This window comes from Mus musculus, chromosome 17 (genome assembly GCF_000001635.26).
Source record: "Mus musculus strain C57BL/6J chromosome 17, GRCm38.p6 C57BL/6J".
Classification (NCBI taxonomy): domain Eukaryota; kingdom Metazoa; phylum Chordata; class Mammalia; order Rodentia; family Muridae; genus Mus; species Mus musculus.
The window spans coordinates 74,240,441-74,262,570 of record NC_000083.6 but is presented as its reverse complement, the minus strand read 5'-3'; the positions used below and the strand labels follow the sequence as shown (position 1 = coordinate 74,262,570).

The 22,130-nt window shown below is 37.5% G+C and overlaps 1 protein-coding gene across 6 annotated transcripts in view; it reads left to right on the top strand.

Annotated features, from left to right (window-relative positions):
• The window catches only part of Memo1 (mediator of cell motility 1), a 108,919-nt gene that overhangs the window by 33,112 nt on the left and 53,677 nt on the right, over positions 1-22,130 (top strand). For 5 of the 6 annotated variants that reach the window (XR_385387.4, XR_003952211.1, XM_011246713.3 and 2 more), the window contains 4 exons: positions 4,066-4,147; positions 7,275-7,343; positions 17,484-17,596; positions 20,555-20,666. Coding sequence is in view for 4 of the 6 variants with exons in the window: in XM_006525109.4 (XP_006525172.1) it covers positions 4,066-4,147; positions 7,275-7,343; positions 17,484-17,596; positions 20,555-20,666 (376 nt within the window). In the remaining 2 variants the exon portion in view is untranslated. The remainder of the gene's footprint in view (positions 1-4,065; positions 4,148-7,274; positions 7,344-17,483; positions 17,597-20,554; positions 20,667-22,130) is intronic. The other variant, XM_030250140.1, reaches the window with a different exon arrangement.

Here is a 22,130-nt window from a genome sequence, read left to right as displayed (position 1 = left end):
CTGAAGCAGTGTCTCTCTGTGTCCTCTAAGCTGGCCTTGAGTCCACTATTATTCTGCATAGGCTACTTTGTGATAGGATTGTAGACACATGCTACAATGTACAGTTTCTTGATCTATTTTAATATTTGCTGCCATCATTTGTCCATTGACCACTCTATCATTCGCTTGACCATTTTAAATGACTCTCAGATCTATGATTTGTTCTCAGTTCCTCTTCCTGCCCCAATGACTTTTACTCTTTACCACCGGAGCATTTATTATCTAGGATTACATACTATATTTATTTTGTCTAAAATCAGTCTTTTTTAAAATTTATTTCATATTTGATGTGTATGGTGTATGGTGTGGCTGTTTTGCCTGGATGTGTGCCTGTGTACCATGTGAGTGCAGTGCCATGGAAACGGAAAGAAGTGTTAGGTCCCTTGGGGCTGGTATTACAGTTTTTAGCTTTTTTATGGGCATTGGGAACCAAATCCAGGTCCTTGGACGAGCAACCAGTGCTCTTAACTGATGAGCCATCACTCCAGTCCCCAAGTCTTCATCTTAGAGCAGTCTTTGCATAGGTAATATCTACAACATCATTGATATCTAACTAATTTAACTAGATATAATTATTTAACGAAATAGTCTCTGTCAGCACTCTAGAGGTGGTGGTACCAGGGAGTATGGAGCCAATAAATGAGGAGAGACTAAAGTCTCATGCAATAGCCAACTTTATTCAGAGCATCAGGTAATTAATACTCTGAGGGTTAAGAAAAACCACCTGAGTAAAGTTCTCATGAGTTTAAGCTGTATATAATCGCAAGGACAAGCTGCATGTGGCAAAACATGTTTGCCATAGAGGCATATAGAGGATAGTTTAAACATTTGATTGAATAGCAGCAGCAAATAATAATGAGAAACCTGAAGTAAACTCACTTCTATCTGCTACATCTGGGAGAAACAAAAACAAAAACAGTCCAAGAACAGTTTTGTATTTTGAAGAAACAGAGGTCACAAGCCTTTTGTTTTCTTGGAGTGTTTTCACAAACATTCATAATTCTCACAGCACTCCATTCCTGGACTGTGTTCTGTTGTCTCCTCCTCCTCTTCTTCCCGCTTCCTTTTCTCTTCCTCTTCCCGCTTCTTTTTCTTACTATTATTTTACTTATTTTATTTTATTATTATTATTATTTTTAAAAACAACACAGGCCAGCCAGGGTTATATAGTGAGACTCTGTCTTAGAAAGGGAGAAAAAGGGTAAGTGAGTCTTTAAAAGCAGTACAGGTCACTTTAGACTTATGTAGACTGGAGGTAAAGTTGATGTGCTCACTTATTGTTAATTTATAGATCTAATTTATGATTTATGATAAAAATCTCAGCCATAAGCCATCCAGGTATCTTAGAAGAAATCATTATAGCTTGTTGAAATAAGCTCCTTCTTGGCAGAATGCTTCACATTTCAACGTCTATTAGAGTCACCTGGAGAGCTTGTTAATTTTTTAGCATCATCCCCAGAGGTCATGCTGACCTCTGGGTATCTGGCAACATCCACAGACTTTTCTGAAGTGAACAAGTCAGGTAATATTGGTGTGTGGAACATCTCTGGACTACTTCAGGAAGAATTAGGATTCTGTAAAAGGAAAACCAGCCATGTCCTGTAATGTTAGGACATCTAAAAATCTTAACACAAGAGCAGCATAATGCAGTATAATGGGGTTGCCTTTTTAAAGACTGATGGCAGTAGTTCTCTGAATATTAGTAACTTGGGCCTGGCAAGAAAACTCAATTACTTTGTTGTTATTGCCTGACCCAGAATTCAGATCAAGTATACACAAGACTGGTCTTTCCAAAGTTTAAAAAGAGGCTGGAGAGATGGTTCAGAGGTTAAGAGCGCGTTCTCTCCCCTGGCAGAGGATCTGGGTTCCTAGCACCTCCATGGTGGCTCACAATCATCTGTAACTGCAATTCCAGGGAAGCCATGCCTTCTTAACCTCTGCAGGCCCCAAACATTCATGTGCTGCATACACACACACATACGTGTAGATAAGACAGAACTTAAAGGAAGTGAATATATCTAATAAGAAAAATTAAAAAGAGAGAATGGATAGATAGTGGGAAGGAAATAAGGGTAGCCGTAGTTGCTTTAAAGTGGGTCAGAGAACTGGGTTTTAGTAGAAAGAAAAATTAATTACTGTACATTAACATTTTAGTGGTAAAAGTCAAGTCCAAAAGGGCAACGTTGAATGCAAGGGACTCGGAAAAGTTGTGAGAGCAGAGCTTTTGATTAGAGAATTATAGTGAGATTGAGTATAGTTGTAGTGTGTATGGCTTTTGATAGGAATAGCGGAGTTTGTTGAAATAGAGAAATCAGACTCAATGGAAGGAAGATAAAGTAGGTCTCTGAATGGAAAATGATTAGCTCCATGATAGGGCTGCTCAGGAATTTTAGGATGCTGGACTGTCAGTGCTAAACATGGGGAAGTCCTGGGCAAACAGAAGATTGGCTGCTTTCTATCTGATTATTGTCTGAACAAGTGAAAGGTATAATTATTTCCTAAAGGAAATGAGAAAAAGAATGAAAGAGGTTTTTGAGGTTTACAGTGAAAGAGGAAAGTCTGATTCAATTCTTGATTAAAATGAGATCAAATACACTAATGTGATGAGATTTCTCAACATGAGTAGGGATCTGACATTTTTGGAAAGCTGAAATCTCTGGTTATAGTTTAAAAGTTTAAACGTAACCACACGTCAGTGTTACTATTTAATTTAATTTGTTTATTGTGTTGGGTTTGCTTATGCCACTGTGTGTGAAGGTCAGGCCAAACCTTGGGTATGAGTCCTTCCTTTGTGCCTTGTTTGAGACAGGCTCCTTTTTGCTATTTGCTTGCTGTTTGGTGGCTCCCCTGGGAGCTTCCAGGTATCTTCCCACTGTTACCTACCAGCCCGCATTGGGATCACAGACAAGTTGTGCTGCCGCTTTCTTACATGGCTCAGGGAATTCCTGCTCAGGTCCTAACACGGGTGTAGCAAGCAGTGTCTCTAGCTTCATTCAGTTGTTCAGATAGAGGTACTGTGTTAAGTGAAACGTTGGCTTTAAACTGTTGATGGAATGAAGGAAAAATGAACAGTGAGGCCACATGAGGGGAATGATTGCAGTGCTGGTTCCATTTCACCTTGGGCAAGACAAGACGTGAACAAGGCAGATGGAGGATGTGGAAAAAGTCTTGAAGTCTGTTGAAGTCAGTGGATTCTTAAACTAGTAAAGTAGAAAGTAGAAAGATAGGATTTGAAGAGAGTGAGTTATTATAAATTGAACTTTTTGTAGTAATGAAGTTGTTAGTTTAATTTGATAGTAGAACGAATGGGTATGGGTCACTGGGTGTGGGAGTTTTTTTTGGGGGGGGGGTTCGAGACAGGGTTTCTCTGTGCAGCTCTGGCTGTCCTGGAACTCACTTTGTAGACCAGGCTGGCCTCGAACTCAGAAATCCGCCTGCCTCTGCCTCCCAAGTGCTGGGATTAAAGGCGTGTGCCACCACACCCGGCGTGTGGGAGTTTTTAACCTACATGGATGCGCTCTCTCTCTCTCTCTCTCTCTCTCTCTCTCTCTCTCTCTCTCTCTCTTTCTTTCTTCCACAGAAGGAAATTTGTTATCTTAGTTTCCATTAAATAATCCACCCATCAAAGATACAGTTGGGTTTTGGGTTGTCTGCCTTTATAGGCCACAGGATGTCGTTTCAGTGACCAAATAAATGGTGCTGTGAAAATGCAGTACACTTAGTTACACTTTTTTCATTTACTTAGAATTATTCTGCTTCCTGTTTAAATGTTACCTCAAATTGTCAATTTTTGATCTGTATGAAGACACTTCTAAGAACTTTTACTTTGTTGATACTCAGCCCTCTCATCTGGCTTGGTAACTGTCTACAGCTTGATAAACTGACACTTTAGACCTGCAGACTGATGAGTCTATTGCCCAAGACGTTATCTTGATACTGTGTAGGTGCAGTGAAGACTTTGCTACATGTATGTTATCTGTAATATGTTGCTTTGCTGACTCCTTTTTTCTACTTGTCTTTTCATAGGACCTCAGCTGAACGCTCAGCTGGAAGGTTGGCTTTCACAAGTACAGTCTACGAAAAGACCTGCTAGAGCCATTATTGCACCGTAAGTTTTAGACGGCTTTTGCTAATGTTTAGCATCTTTCTTATTGATAGAACTGGGTGTGTATTGGATTAACAGTTAAATGTTGGGCCGGAGAGATGGCTTGGTTTTAGGGCTGTTTACTTGTCTGGCTGAGTGTAGTGCTCCTTACCTGGGTGAGTGTAGTGCTCCTTACCTGGGTGAGTGTAGTGCTCCTTACCTGGCTGAGTGTAGTGCTCCTTACCTGGCTGAGTGTAGTGCTCCTTACCTGGCTGAGTGTAGTGCTCCTTACCTGGCTGAGTGTAGTGCTCCTTACCTGGGTTGGGCAACTTACATTTGCCTCTGGTTCCAGTTCCAGGGGATGCAATGCCCTTTTCTGGCCTTTGTGAGCATATGCAGCATAAAATGAACAAATATATCTTTAAAAAAATGTGGATTGCTTGAGGTAGATACTTGACATCTGGCCTCTACTTGCAAATGTACATACATGTACGTGCAACACACCTATGTGCACACACACACACACACACACACATACACACACAGAGAGAATACGAGAACACCTAGGTTAATGTTTGGTATGTAAGTATTCTACTGCTAAGCATTTTATATGCAAATACTCTGTATAATAGATACTATATTATGACTTGATGTCAGACTCCACCTACCACTCAAAAAGCTGTAGTATGAAAGTTTCTCGATCCCTTGAACTTTACTATAGAATAGTAATTAATACCTCCTTGTAGACTTTTTATTTTATTTCATCTTTTTAAAAAAGGTGTTACTGGGATCAAACCCATGTTCTCAGAGGTCAGAAGAGCATCTTGGATTCCCTGTTACTGGAGTTACAGTGGTCGTGAGCCACCATGTGGGTGCTAGGAAGCAGACTTCAGTCCTCTAAAAGCAGCAAGCTCTCTTAATCACCAAGCCACATTTCTAGCCCATAACAACTCTTCTTTATGTAGGAAAACTATTATCTGATCATCAAAATTAGTAAAATTGTTGGTAAAAACTGAGCTTTATGCATGTGTTTTTATTATTCCATTCATTTTTAAGTTCAAAGTTGACAGAGTGATGTTATTAGTTTGAATGTAACATGCGATGAACAAGCCATCCATCCATCCATCCATCCATCACTTGAAAGGTTTGACATCTGTAGTGGTAACACTGAATCTCTTGTCTTGAGTGAAATTGAAACACACAGTGTTCAACTGTTGCTGTATTTACCACATAACCCTTTGACTGAGGCCTTGTACTCTTGTTACTGTCTCCCCATAACTATGCTTCTACAGTCTTTGAGTTCTGTGGTTTTACAAAATTCTATGTGTGTTGGGAGATGGTGTTCTATTTTGTTTTTTTCTGTTGCTATCATAAAACAGTGACCAAAAACAACTTGGAGAGGAAAAGGTTTGTTTTGTCTTACACTTCTAGATCAAAGCCCATTACTGAGCAAAGGCGGGGCAAGAACCCAAAGCAGGGGCTAAAGTGTAGAGATCATGAATGCTGTTTACCAGCTTGCTTTCTTATACAACCTAGGGACCGTCCCATATCAGTCATTAACAAAGAAACCGTCTCACAACATGCCTACAGGCCGGTTCTATGGGTGTTGGTCTTTGACTGTTTGAGACAGGGTCTTTTTTATTTGCTGTTGCTTCATACTTGAACAGCTGGTTCTGGGCTCCTGGGACTCTTCTGTATCCACCTCCAAACTTGATTGTGTGTGCTACTGTATCTGCTTTTGCACAGGCTCTGGGCATTACAGTTTGACACATGAGCTTTACCCACTGAGCTATCTCCTAGCCTTGCTACTTTTTTCTTTGAAGGTAGAATAGATGTTTATGTACTTGTGTATATAGTTTTCTTTATAGATTTAGCTGTTGATGAACACTTATGTTGGTTCCATTACTTTGTTTGCTTTTGTGAATAGTCCTGCAGTGCAAGCAGGCATGAAGCCATGTCTTGTGATATATTGGCTTCAGGTGTGGGCCTACTGGATTTGTTCATTATTTTTGTTTTGTTTCCTTTGGTCTTTATGAGGCAGGATGTGGATAGCCTGGAATTCACCATGTAACCAGACTGACCTTTAACTCGTGATGTGCTTGCTTCTGCTCTGTTGTCCTGGGATTCATGGCATGCACCATCATGTCCAGCCCTCCATTCTTTATTTTTGCAATCATAGCTTGTTTATAGGAGTTCATTATCATAGAACTTAAAAATCAATCGGCTACATAGAATTTATAATAGAGTATTACATATTTTATCATTATTCATAAATTGTGATACTTCATTGTAGTAAAGCTTATGTACATATGAATGTGCATAGTTTTTATTTCCTTTAGAATTAGTTGTTAAAACATTTATCCCATGGAAGATATACTATCCACCAGTGATATAACGTTGTCTATAAAGTGGAGTCTAGGAGTGATCAATAGGAGTGATGTAGCAAAAATGAGTCAAGAAAGAAAAATAATCAGAGGACAAAGCTGTTCTATAAGTGATGAGAAAATTGACTGAACGTTGAAGCCAGAGAGTGAAAAGAGAAAGACAATGAAAGAAAACGAGAGCCATAACACACACACACACACACACACACACACACACACACACACACACACACACACTCACACTCAGTTCTTTACTGCTAAAGGCAGGGGAGTATGTATGATCATTGCAGGATATTTGGGTTGGTACTATTAATATAACACACTGCTGATTTCAGTCTACTATAATATAATATCAGATTATATCTGATCAGATTACATAATATCAGGAATTAGCAACTTAAGCCTTGAATATTGAATATCTCCAAATGTTATTCTTTCTTACTCAGAACCAAACTAGCTGTCACTTTCCCCACTCCCATTTGTGCTGGGATTAAACCCAAGCCTTTACACATGCAAGCAGGCACTTTACCACTGAGCTACATAACCAACAGCTAGAAAATGTTTTACAAGTTTATAAATGGATAGAGTGTGGAACAATTGCGTGTTCTCTACTACCTTGTAAAGGTTGCATCGTTAATTAATTTTTAATCTTGTACTCAATTCAGTTTTATGTATCATAGTTAAATTCTTTTTCTAAAAGTTTTCTTTTCTTTAGACTCTCTGGACTTTGAACCTGAGGATTAAATTTAAAACTGTTTTCTTTGTAGCCATGCGGGATACACATACTGTGGGTCCTGTGCTGCCCATGCTTACAAACAAGTGGATCCATCTGTTACGTAAGTATGCAGTTAATTAGGGACAGTTTGGGACTGTTGTGATGGTAACATTCATTCTGCTTGTTCCTTCGTATTCAGTTTAATTACTAGGAAATAGCTTAGTACTTTCTCTTGAGTATTTACCTTGTCTTTAGTTGTCAAATGTTTCATTCTGACACTACTACAAAGTTAAATATTTGATTTTTCAGTTTACATTACTAACTCAGTTGTGAACATTTTAAACAAAAATGAAGATTCCTTTGCTCTTTTTAATCATTTTTTTTATAGTTACTAAAAGCAAAAATTTTGTAACAATAAAGAGAAATTAAATTGAAAAGGTTTTAGAAAATTTTTATTAAACCTTGGTCTGAAAGTCTACCATAATCAAGGTTATTTTAAATAACACTGTGTTTTAAGCTTTTCTCTGTTTGGTTGAATTTTTATTGATGATGTCATGCTAGAGGCATGCCTTAGAATTAGTTTGGCTTAGTGATATAAATAAGTCTAGGGTCTGTAATGGGGGAAGTGCAAAGTGAGACTTAAGCAAGCTGATGGAAGGTCAGGCTGAGGAGGGGAAGTAAAGGGAGAAGAGTGGAGAGTGTTGGGGACACTGAGGAGGGGAACTATGCAAGGGGGAAGACTGGAGAGTATTCAGGACACTGCGGGGCATGGAGGAGGGAAGCTATGCACTTTGTAAGGAGAGAAGGTGGCATGTACTGTGTGATCAGATCTTGTGTGTAGTTTCTAATAGCTAAATGGGGTCATTTGAAGGTATTTAAACAAGTTTAATTGACACTAAATTGTATATAGCATTTTAGAAATCAATTAGGAGATCATTTTAATGATCAATATATACTGAATAAAAATCAAATATATAACTTTTGGCTTGAATTTTATGAAAGTTTTAATACTGAGTCCTAAAGTGGAAAAGGTTAAGTGCAGTAAGATTGTAACAGTAGCATTATGTTTTAACATCCAGTATTGAACAGTGAATTAAATAAATATAACAGCTTAATTAATGCAGTATTTTGTGGAAACTGAATATTGCCAGGCGTGGTGATGCACAGCTGTAATCCCAGCAGTGGGAGGCTGAGTTAGGAAGGAGATAACAAGCTTGGGGCCAGCCAAGAGCTACATTGTGAGTCCATGCTATTAAATAAAATAATGAACTACATTATGAGGCATTGTAGTTATTTGAGAAAATATCACATCATCATCTAAAAGGAGAATATACATTTGTGTAAAATTGGAAAGAAAGTTTATTATATGAAGTAAAACTTTTCATAAGAAAATATTTTTAAGGGCTGGTGAGATGGCTCAGCAGGTGAGAGCACTGACTGCTCTTCCAAAGGTCCTGAGTTCAAATCCCAGCAACCACATGGTGGCTCACAACCATCCGTAATGAGATCTGACTCCCTCTTCTGGTGTTCTGAAGACAGGTACAGCGTACTTACATATAATAATAATAATAATAATAATAATAATAATAATAATAAATAAATCTTTAAAAAGGAAACTATTTTTAAAAACAATAGTCATTTACAGATGATATTGTTTTCCTCTAAATTTTTTTCTCCTTAGAAATTCCGATTGTAATTGATAAAACAAACATTCCATATATGAATTTAAATGTACAAACAGTTAGAAATCCAACACTATTTTCTGTATACTATTATACACACTCACAGTCTTGTAAAGACTATAATACAGGCGTACTGTACATCAAGAGGGAACATTGTGAGTCCATGCTATTAAATAAAACAATGAACTATATTATGAGGCATTGGAGTCCTTCCTTTTTACATGATTTATTTATTTATTGAAATAATGATCCATCACCACGATCTTTTCTATGGAAAAAGGACTTTTCTATTATCTTACCTGGTGATGACATTTTCCCAATGCTCCAAGAAGAAATTGAGAAAAATTCCGCATTCCTTGGGGTAGCCTTTTTTAGACTTGGGCAGAAATCTAGAAACTTACTGACAGTTCACACTGGCAGCTCTCTCTGCAGATCTGCTACACGGAGAGTTTACATACTAGGACAGCAGAATTTGCCTCAAATGTTAAATGTTATCTCTATAAATATAAATGCCAAGAAAACAAGTCATGGAGTGGAGTTCACCTGGAAGAGAAATTCTAATAATTGGAGATTGGTGGAAAAGGATAAAGAGAGAGATACATATACACATATAAAGAGAGATATACACATATTCAGCTATTTTATGCTAATCTTAAGTTTTATAATAGTATAATTAATCCATATTTTAAATTCATTTTCAAGTTAAACACATTGGAAAAGAATTTTAGTTATTTTTTTAGGAATATGGAAGAACCTAAAACCTTAATAAAAATGATCTCTCATATTAGCACCGTTCTTGTTCATCCTCTGCCCCCAATAACTAAAACGCCAAATAAATTCTCAACTCTCTCTATAGTGAGTGCATAAATATGTCGATCTTAAGGTTAAAAAAAATCATATGAAAAGGAATCTCATTCTGTTCAACTGTCAGTCTACTGAGACTCTTCTTACAGCTTCACTAAGTGACTGTCATTTGCAGTCTCCAAATACAAAAATACAACAATTCTTATTGAAATCTATACACTGGAAGTTTTAGTACACAAAAGAAAAAAACCAAACAAATTATTTACAAAATTATACAGTTTAAGAAAAAACCGTACAAAAAATATATAAATCCTTTGTTCCCTCAATCACGTTTAAATGGTCAGGACTCAAAATATTCACCACAATGAATCTTTCCAAATCTGTTCCGACTGAGCCACAAGCATCAAGAACGTTTCATCAGAGATGATGGAGAGGTGAGGAGCGAGATGCTTACCGAAGTCCCCCGCCCTAATGTGATCCTCCTTTATCCCATGTGCACTCTTACTCCAGTCTGCCAAGCTCCTTTTGTTAACTCATTGAGTTTAACTGGGGCTGCTTGTTAGCCATGACTGCAGTTTACTAGAACATGGTCACTAACAGTGATCATATCACTGAAGATGAGTGTCCCCAGAAATCACTAACTGCATAGCCACCACAGCAAGCCCCAGGACACTGTGTATGCTTGTGGCGTTTTATGGACAATAGGAGAAGTAGTGAGGAGTGTAAATATAATCAGGACGGATGAAATTCTTAAAGGAGTTATAAACTACTACAGTAAAAATAATGGATATGACATCTAAAAAATTTTTTTATTGGCCTTTTGACTATTTGCTTTGATTTTTGTTTCTGTGTTTTGTTGGTTTCTTTGCTTTTCCTTTCTTCTCTTTTTTCTTTTTTAAATAAAAGAGAGAAAGAGCATGAAGTTGGTTGGGTAAGGAGATAGGGAAATCTGGGAGGGGATTGAGAAGAGAAAAGAACATGATCAGAATATAGCATATGAAAAAAGGTTTAATTAAAAGAGATCTTAATGAGCTACAGTTAAAAATAAACGTTTTACAACGATATTTAAAAAAGAATTGTCATGTAATTTTCATGATGAAAAATAAAAAAGTTCCAAGTGTAGAAATAGTTGTATGGGCTGGAAAGATTGCTCAGTAGTTAGAGCACTAGCTACTTTTCCAGAGTATCCACGTTCAATTTCTAGCACTCACTTGACGGCTCAGAACTGCAACTGTGGTCCCAAGGGATTTTATGCCCTCCTCTCACGTCTCATGCCTCTTCTGACTTCCAAGGGCACCAGGCATTCAGATAGTGAACATACACACACACACACACACACACACACACACACACACACACACACACATAAAATAAATCTAAAACATTAAAAAGAATTAGAACAAAAATTAAAACTATCAAAATAATAAAAACATTGCATATTAACAAAGGTGACTTTTTTTGTGTGATGATGCAAGTCAAATCCAGAATCTTACACATTGTAAGAAAGTCCTCTATTCTAGAAATATATTGTTAGTCCCCAAATATTGTAAACTAAATGAGACACTAAGTGAGAAGCAAGTATGTTTCCTCTTATAATAATGAAAGACAATGGGAAAGCAGGCATCACTCTCATATTTCCTTTACAAAATATAGCCGGCTTGGTGGGACATACCTTTAATCTCAGTACTGGGAAGGCAGAAAGATATCCTGTGAGTTCCAGGATAGTCAGGATTACATAGAGATACCCTGTATCAAAAACCAAAACACAGATATCTATCTATCTATCTATCTATCTATATATAAACATATATATATATATATACATATATATATATGTTTATATTGTACATATATTCTAACACACACACACACACACAAATACAAATCTGTTGTACTTTTTAATTGTTTTTATTTGTTTTTGGGACAAGAATCTGCCTTTGTAGTTTAGACTGGCCTTGAGTTTGAAGCAGTCCTCCTGCCTCAGCTTTTGAAGTGCCTGCATTACAGGTGTATGCTGCCATGCCAGATTTTGGATTATTATATAATTTAGCTAGGAGATACCTCTGTGCAGATCTCATGTCTGTTTCTGTATTCATTTTGTTATGATCCATTTTTGTGGCTGAAATATAAGAAGGAAAGCCTTCAAACACACATACACAGTTCCAAAAAGGAGCAGCAAGACCCTTGCCCGTTAAAGAGGAAATGTTTCTCTTTAACACTAAGTCAGAACTTATAAAAACAGCTTCTTGAGAGTCAGTGCAGATCTTTCAAGGGTTTCACTGTATAATTTCAAAATTATGTTTGTTCATACTTAATTTTCACTTGAAAGCTTCAAATTTATTCTGTACAGCAAGTATCTATCTATCTATCTATCTATCTATCTTTCTATCTATCTATCTATCTATCTATCTATCTATCTATCTATCGTGTATATACTGTAGCTGTCTTCAGACACACCAGAAGAGGGCATCAGATCCCATTACAGATGGTTGTGGGCCACCATGTGGTTGCTGGGAAATGAACTCAGGACCTCTGGAAGAGCAGTCAGTGCTTTTAACCACTGAGCCATCTCTCCAGCCCATAGTTATTATTATTTTTTTTAAAGTGGAAGTTATATTCCATGAAAGATATGTCTACTTCAGCTCTCAGCTCATAATACACAGGTGATTTTCTTTGAGATATGATGTTCATCTACAGAGATGCTTTATGGATCGATCCCTAGGGTTTGACTATATTTTGAAATGTGGTGTTAAGATGTGTTCACAGGAGTCAAGAATTTTGGTGAAATTAGCCTTTGAAAAAGAGTGTGGCAGCGAATGGATTACTGACACACACATGTCGGTTTCCTACCCTGAAAGCTGCGCTGAGAGTTTTACTCGCTCACTCCTGCAGTTTAAGTGCAGTCAGCAGTGAGGAGAGCAGAAGCCTTCCTTCCATTTCACTACTTTGAACTCTGCGTACTCCTTTACAGGGTCCTGTGTTGTTAAGACTATAGAGCACACCAAGACAACTGATACACTGACCTTGAGTGATTTGATTTTAAGCATGGGAAAGGCATTGGGAAAGGTCACCGAGGAACTGGTGCTTAAGTTAAACCACCCTATCGAAGGGTTGACATCACACATAGTTAAATTTCATCAAGGACCTGTAAGACTAGTGTATTCATAAATGTTAACAGTCAAGGGGAGGCCAAAGGAGTCCAAGAACTTGTTAGTTCATTTGAGACTTTAAACCCGTTTTAGGGACTAGGAGGATTGCTCAAGTGAAGACCTGAGTTGGAACCCCAGCACTCATATAAAGTCTTGGTGTGGTGGTGTGCCCCTCACATCCTAGTGCTGGGGGCTGGGAGGGCAGACGGTGTGTAGAGAGGAAGATCTTTGGGCTGACTTGTTAGCTAGCTCAGCTGAAACTATGAGTCCTAATTCCAACTAGAGACCTTGACTTCAAAAAGTGCAGAGCTCCTGAGAAAGACACCTGATGTCAAACCGGGCTTCTACATGTGCTGACATAGTCTATACAAACCCTGCCCTCACTGATACACATATACTAATCCCCTATTCCCCCCAATCCTTCTTATTTTTAAGGTTTTACATGATTTCATAGTGCTTGTTTTTTTGTTTTTCTTTTTTTTTTTTTTTTTTTGGTTTTTTTTTTTTGAGACAGGGTTTCTCTGTGTAGCCCTGGCTGTCCTGGAACTCACTCTGTAGACCAGGCTGGCCTCGAACTCAGAAATTCACCTGCCTCTGCCTCCCAAGTGCTGGGATTAAAGGTGTGCGCCACCACGCCCGGCGTTTTTTTGTTTTTCAAGACAGTTTCTCTTTGTTGTCCTGGCTTCCTGGAACTAACTTTGTAGACCAGGCTGGCCTCAAACTCACAAAGATTCGACTGCCTCTGCCTTCAGGGGACTGCTCAGGAAAGACTTTAAATAAAGTAAGAGCATAGGAGAGTGGAATGATCATATCAAAAGATCGTTTTGGGCTGTTAAAGAATTTAAAAAATGGGACATTTCATTACATTCCTTTTCATACTGACAATTGTAAAGTCTTTCCTGGCTGTTACTAAAACCAAAAAGCTAAAATCTGAAATTGAAGAGGCTTTTAAGCAGAAACTTGAATTTAATTTTTATTTTTCAAAAAGCTTTGTAGGACAAGAAAAGTAAAAGCCCATGATATTTTTAGTCTTCAGTTAAAATATTTTCCCTCCCTGTGAAACACCTTCAGAAAATTACTTACCTTCCATTAGTTGGAGTAGGTAGTTGAAAAAAAATGCAGGTAAGTGCTCATAGACCATATTCATTATAATAATTTCACAGAGGCGAATTCTCAGGAGCTTTAGTGTGTGCCCTGTACTTATTTCTAGGAAAATGTGATTCCCTGTCAGTCCTCTATTTCATATATTCATTTTATCCATCCACTAACAGCCTGAACACCAATACTGAGTTTATTTCTTTAAAGGCAAAGCACCTTGTAGTTACTGAAGGGAGGGAACCGAGCCTTGCGCGTTTCTTTCCCTCTAAACAGTTGCAGTGGCTTGCTCTGTGTGGATTGAGCAAAGAAGGAAGGGGGGAGGTGTGCATGAGCCCCAGTGTGCCTTGCTAATTTTCTTTTGTTAGCACTTTAGCTAGCAGAGACCTATTTTGAGGTTACTATTATCTTGAATATGCCTCTTTCCAACTGGTTCAGTAATATCTACCCTTCTGTGGCTTTTGTATGTCATTTCTAAGGATTTTGACTTTTTTCTTGTTTTTGTAAATCAGTTCTGGAACTGCATTAGATTGGTTGTGGGTTTGTTTTTACCAAACTAGAAAGAATTTGTTGGGGAAACAGCTGGCTAATTCAGATTGGTAGGAGCTCTTCTATATTGGTTGGGTTTGACAAGAAGGAACACTAAGGAGTAGTCAGGTCCCAGTTGAAGACCTTGGGCTCTCAGAAGACCACTGTTGTTCCATCGCTGATGCAATGCTCATTGTCATTTATTAGATTAATAGAAGCCTTCAGATTGACTTCTTGTTGTCATTGTTTGAGACATGGTCTTTTGATGTAGCCTTGGCTATTCTGGAACTCTGTTAAGCCAGGCTGGCCTGGAGCTCGGAAGAGGTCTGCTTTTCTCTGCCTTCTGAGTGCTGGGATTAGAGGTGTGTGCTACCATGCCTCGCTAGAGACTGACATTTTAAAAGTATCATTTTATATTTTAACTGTATACCTTAGATTTTTTTCAAAAGCATCCTGATGTTAAATATTACATACTTTTTTTTCTCTTAGAAATTGATTTCTTAACCAGAACTCCTCCCCCCTCTTCCATATTAAGGGATTTTCCTCTCCCTCCCTTCCCCTGTCTTCTCTTTCTTTCCCTTTTTCTTTTTTGTAAATAGAATCTCACTATGTTGCTTTGGCTAGCCTCATGTCCCCTGCTTCAGCCTTCTGAGTATTTAATAGAGCACAGACATGTGCCACCATGCCTGGCCAAATGTCATTCATTGATGCTTAGTTCATGTAGTTGCTGGCATTAATCAAGGTACCTAAATGTTCCCAAGTTACTATTTTATACATATTTCACATTAGACTTTGATAAAAGAATTTATTACTATTTGTGTTCTGCTGTGATAGAACAGAATGGCATCTTTTGGTTTTGTTCATTTAATAATACATGAATTTGACCCTCCCTCTTTATGGTACTGATGATACATGTGATACAAATGTGGGTTGCAGTGCTAACAAGATAGAGAAAGAGGGGCTGGAAAGATGACTCAGTGGTTAAGAGCACTGGCTGTTAACCTTAAGTGGTCCTGAGTTCAATTCCCAGCACCCACTTGGTGTCTCACAACATAACGGAATCCTGTACCCTCTTGTGGTGTGCCAGCATACATGTGGGCACAACACTCAAATACATAAAGTATGTAGGTAAATCTTTCTTAAAAAGGTGGAGAAGACAGAGGACAGAAGAAGAGCTTATGTCTGACTCACACTGGCCCAAGGATAAAATAGCTTCCTGTGTGATTTCTTCCAATTTGAGGACTCTGAGAATAATTTAATCAAAAACTTCCTTTTATCCTGAATCCTTTCTCAACTTTGAAGTGAAACTGACATGTCTTTCAAAAAAAAAGATTAATTTTCTTAGCTTAGTAATAGATTTTGGTTGTTTGTTTCATTCATTCATTCATTCATTCATTCATTCATTCATTCATTCATTCCTGCCTGCCTGCCTGCCTGCCTGCCTGCCTGCACTATGCAGACCAGGGCTGCCTTTGCTTTGTCTCCTGTGAGCTACAATTAAAGATGTGTTTCATTACATCTGACTTTTTTTTTTTTTTTGCTTTGTTTTTTGTTTTTTGTTTTTTTGTTTTTGTTTTTTAATAAAGAGATAGTGTCTGAGCTTTGTAGAACAAGTTGGCTTTGAAATCTCAATCATCATAGATCCTTCTGGGTCACCCTGAGTGTTAGGATATAGGTGAATGCTGTCATACTTGGTATAGTAATAGAATTCTGTCAGAGTATATTGCCACAGCACACACTCCTTGCCCTGCAAGTCTCCGACAGTGAAAGAACCAGGTCCCTTTTCTTGGTACACAAGCCCACTGCCAATTTTCTTCTTTCTCACAGTTACCCCCTTGGAACATTTAACTTATTTATGTTTGTATGTGGTATGGTAAGATTATTTTATTTGAATTTTAGAAAACAAAAAAAATGCATGGTTTCATAATTTAGGTTGTAGAGCAAGTTTGGACGTTTGCTATGAAATAATAGGAAGCTAATTTTGCTTTGGTGTTGAAACAAAGGGATTATGGAAGTTGTAACTAGTGTATTAGCCCAGTTGTTTTCTTTAGATAGATTACTGTGCAAATCATGCATTATAAAGTTTCTTCGTGTGTGAGAATAGAGAAAGTTTATTGAATGCTTCTTTGTAATGTTGTTTTGCATAGATGTTTAGAAGTTTGTAGCAGTACTATTTATTTCTATTAAAAACGTAGAATTTTAACACTTTTATAGCTGAAATGTTTAAACTGATATCACACGTTGAAATGTGTTTAGTTACGTTTGGAAATGATTTTTATGTAGAACATGCTTACTGTAATAATCTATAGCTGGTATTTTCAATTACTGGACAAAAATTCAGATTAAAACTGAAGATCAAATTCAGTTCTTTTATAATAGAATTCCAAGGACTGTGGTTTTAGTTCACAGAAGTCTTACTTCCTTATATTTCTGGAAAACTAGAAACCTAGTGTAATTAATGGCCTGGTGGGGTTGGTTTTTTTGAAGCTCCTCTTTTTGGCTGCTAGGCCTCTTACTGCATGACTGGTAGGCATGTCCTTGGAGTCATGTGTTGTGGTTGTCTCCCATGTGTCTTCCACCCCTCCCCCATTTCCAGGATCTTATTACGAAATCCTGGCCAGCTAGAACTCACTATGTAACCCAGGTTGGCTTCAAATTTGGAGTAGTCCTTGCCTCAAGGGTCCAACATTCTGGGATAATATTGGACACCAGTCCTGGCTTTGAAGTCTATTTATGTCAAGTTGATAAGGGCCTCATTTTAACTCCATTAGCTCTTGAAAAAAGTTATCTCCAAATTGGCCTGCAGTCAGATGTGGGAAGCTGGAACTTTAGTATATGGATTTTGATGAGAATATAGTTAAGCTCTTACGTTCACAGAATGTAGTAAAAGTAGGCCATCAGCGTGGAAAAACAAGTACAATTTAAAGTTACTTTTCCTTTTTTTATTTAATAAGATTTGTGTAGAAGTACATTTGTTCTGTGTTTCTGTTGTGTATCTCCCAGCCGGAGAATTTTCATCCTTGGGCCTTCCCATCATGTGCCCCTGTCTCGATGTGCACTCTCCAGTGTGGATATATATAGGACTCCTCTGTATGATCTTCGTATTGACCAAAAGAGTAAGTATATAGAAATCATAGCTCTTAAATAGCTAAAGCTCACTTAATAAAGATTGCAATTTAATTTAAGATATTTTAAAAGATACAAATATAATAATATCTAAACTAAAAGTTTTGGTAACTAATCTGTATACGCCAGACACAAAAGTGGTATTTTCCTCATAATTACAAAAAATATGTTAAAGGCACTTAGCTCCATACCATAGTGGTTACATTTATATTTAGAGAAATACTTTGCTTGTGCTATACCATGAAGCAAGAAATTAGTATACATGCCAACCTGATGAAAGACTTGGCAAGTTAACTCTATTTTTATGTGTATCACTTTTTTCACTTTAAATGATGGCAATAATACTTTCATTTCCTCTCATTGTTTTTTTATGGGGAAGTTATTCTATATTTTCTGAAGCTCTGAAAAGTAATATAGAAGTTTTAAATACATTTTGTTTTTAACACGTGTTATTTTTTGTGTATATGTATGTATGTATGCATGTGTGTGGGCTTACAGGTCTGTAGTCATATACGTGTGTGTAAAGGTGCATGTGTGCTGTGTGGAAGCCTGAGGCTGGCGTCAGGCGTCTTCCTTGACCATTGCACACACTGCTGCATCGTGGAGGCAGTGTCTCAGACTGAGCTCAGAACTCACTGTTTTGGCTTACCTTCCTTGCTGTCTATAGCTGTATCTGGGGAGTCCCTTTCTGTTTCTTGTGTACCGAGGTTACAAATGGGCTTGCCACACTGTCCAGCTTTTACATCCACTCTCAAGTCTAAACTCTAGGCATTAAACTTGTGTGCTAAGCATTTTATCTGCTAAGACATCTATCTGTCTAGCTCCCATGTCTGGTGTTTTGATTTTTTTCCTTCTAGGATTCCAGAGATTGTATTTTGAGTGTGTGTGTGTGTTCTCCTGTGAGAGAGTACATGCGTGTACTGTGTGTTCTTTTTCTGTGCTGTCTACATTGAGACCATGTCTCTCACTGGCCTAGAACTCACTTGGAATGGTAGGCGGACTGGCGGAGGAGATCTGCCCCAGGGATCTGCCCCAGGGAATTTTTACTTCCTCATGGGATCATAAGTGTGCACCAACTATCAGACATTTTTATGTGGATTTTGGGAATCCAGTTCAGGTGCATGCTTTTTTTGAGGAGTGATGTATCTACTGAGAAAATCATCTTCCTTGTTCTCAGATGTCATATTTTTGATTTTTGTTTAGTTGTTCCTTCCCCTCCCCCTTCTTCTCTTTCCCTCCCCTTCCTCTCCTTCTTCCTTTCCCCTTCCTTCTCTTTTCTCTCTTTCCTTCTTTTCTTTTCTCTTCCTCCTTTCCTATGACTGGGTTTCTAGCTCTGTAGACCAGGCTGGCCTTGAACTCATAGATATCCACCTGCCTCTGCTTCTCAGTGCTGGGATTACAGGTCTGGGCCTTCACGCCCGGCTGTTTAGCTGTGGCTTTTTTTTTTTTTTTAATACAATAAATGTAATATTAAAAAGTATAAAACAGTACACAAAGTAGAATGATAAATATTGATATACTCAACCCTACTTTACTCTGAATTTCTCTTCTCCTGTTTCTTTCTGTATAATAACTACCTTCATGAACTTGGGAGTGTATCCTTTAGCTCATTAAATTATATTTTAATTTTGTAAGGGATGCTATTGTTGCATTCAAGTTTGCAGTAATTTCTTACATTGAAGAAAGGTGTCGTCTGTAAAAGCAATGATTAGCTCTATTAGGCTTGCTTTTACACTTTGAGGTTGGTTCATAAAATGGTAGCAATTTGATATTTGAATAGCTCTTATTAATGAAAATAGAACATCACTTTCCTGATTGACATAACTTAAGAGACACACTTTCCATTTTTTGTTAAAGATTTGTTTACTTTATAGATGTGAGTCTTTGGCTCATATACATGTGTGTGCACTACATGCCTGCCTGCGGAGGGCTGAACTGTGGATGGTGTGAGCTGGTGTGGGTGCTGGGAAGGAGCTTTGGTCCTCTGTAAGAACAAGTGCTCTTCACTGCTCTCGAGTATGTGTGTGCCCTCCCACCTACCCGTTTTGAAGGGCCTGTTTGGTACAAGCAAAAAAAATGGATATTTTTTTTTAAAGGTATTTTGTAGGATTGAGATCTTATCTGCCATTTCTTTCCCTCTGTTTTTTGTTTCTTCCACCTCTCCTGCTCCTTGGCCCCTCCTTCCTTTCTGTTTTGAGAAAGGAATTTGCTAGGTGAACTCAGCCAGATCATGACCCTACTTTGCAGCCCAGGCTGATCTTGGATTTGTGATCCTCCTACTTTAGTCTCCCGAGTAGCTGGGGTTATTAGTGTGTGCCACCAGCCCTGGCTCTAAGTTAGTTTTTCATTGTGTTTTTACACACTAAATTTCACATACTGCTCTACAATCTTTATTTTAAGTATAGCTTATCAGACCAGATCGCTAGATCATATTAAGTTGGCATAATAGTGTGGTGGATTTGTGATTTCTGCTCTAAGTTAAAGTTTGGATTTTGGGAAAGATAGTATTGGGAGTGAAAATTTTATGTTGTTGGTATGGTAGAAACGTGAAGTAAAAACTACGCAATTATAAAAACAAAGCAAACCTAGAAAAACTACTATTAACCTTATATACAAGTAGATTGGTATTTTTTTCTTTGTTACATTAGGAATTCTAATGAGCTGTTTTGGCTAGAACATTTTTTAAATTCAAAGAATGGCCTAGACCTAGAGTTTATTTTAGAAATTTAAAAAGGAGCTGATGAAAAATGTACTATGTTACTATCCAAATGGTAAGTCTTTATCTGCACTGTATTATGTAATAAATGAGTCATTCTGTCTCTCACCTAGAGTTAAAGTAGATGGAGTATGTGGTACTTTTGTTTCTTGCCATAGCTTATAATTGGACGCTCATATGAAATAAATGTATGCATTAATATTTGTTTTAATGTATTTTGAAATCTCTTTAGTTTACGGAGAGCTATGGAAGACAGGAATGTTTGAACGAATGTCTCTGCAGACAGATGAAGATGAACACAGTATTGAAATGCATTTGCCTTATACAGCTAAAGCCATGGAAAGGTATATTGATTAATATAAGAAATCCCAGAGAAGTCATAGATATTAATTTCTTTGGGATTGTTTTAATCTAGGATAAGATAATTTTTCAAAGCAAGGAGATTAAAATTTTATTTAAAGTGAAATATAAGTTGGAGATTGCAATGTCTTTATGAGGATTGAAGTTGATTTTTAACTAGTTGTCTATTAAGGTTGAACATATACATTGACCTGATTTTTTTTTTTTTAATTTCTTAAGATGGAAATTAAAACAACTCATGTGTGTTTAGGATGATGTATCTTGGTTTGGTATAATAGCCAATAGACTTTTTGATGTTTTGGGATAATTATTATATTCTTTGTGGTACTATGGTTTTAAAACTTTAAATTTGGAAATATCTTTGGAAGTCAATCTTTTCAGAATTTTATAAAGGTTCACTTAACAGATGATGACAACGGTATGACAAGGATGATGTAGCTGTGTGGTACCCGTTAAAGGTCTTCTTGAGGCAGGGTGCTCTGGAGAATAAGGAGGAGAGGAAATGGGAGGGTCTACTGTGTTCTCTACCATATATTTCAGTGCCCATTCTTTTGCCCAACACATAATTGATTAGTCAGTAAAATGAAAAACAAGCTGTCTCTAGAATTTTCCTTTCAGTGCTACATTTGAATGAAAAAGTCTTATTTGTCGATTTGCTTCTCTTTTTTGTATGTCATTTCTTTTTATTTTTATTTTGTGTATGTTGATGTTTTCCCTGCATGCATATGTGAAAGTGTTGGATCCCCTGGCATGGGAGTTACAGACAGTTGTGAGCCACCGTGTGGGTTTCGGGAACTAAACCTGAGTCTTTTGGAAGAGTAGCCAACACTCTTAACTGCTGAGCCATCTCCCCAGTATATACTTAGTATTTTATATAGTTTCAGTAGTTCTAAATACAGAGAGCTTATTCTCCCTGAAATTTGTTATTTAAATTTATCATTAAGGTCTAAAACTGAATTAATATTTTAATACAGATATAGATTATTTTTGGCTGGCATACTTACAATTAGCTAAAGAGCAAGGCTTTTTATATTGTTGCGATGATTTTTTTCCTGTTACAATTTTGTGTATTAGTTTTTTGTTGTAATATTTTATTAAGTATTTTAGAACTTAAAAAAAACTTCTTTACTATTTTGTTTTATGTGTGTGTTTTTGCCTGAATGTGTACCTGTGAACCATTTGTGTGTGTCTGGTGCCTAAGAGGCCTGACGAGGGCATAGAATCTCTTGGTATTACTGGAGTTACAGACAGTTGTGAGCTACCATGTGGGTGCTCTTAGTCAGACCTGGGTCCTCTGGAAAAGAAGTCAGTACTCTCCACCACTGAGCCATCAGTGTTTTATTTTTCTGATACAGGGTCTTGTTGTGTAGTATATGTTATCTATGAACTTAGGGCAGCCTTCCTGTTTCAGCCTCCAGCTGATAAGATGGTAGGTGCAGGCTTTAAGC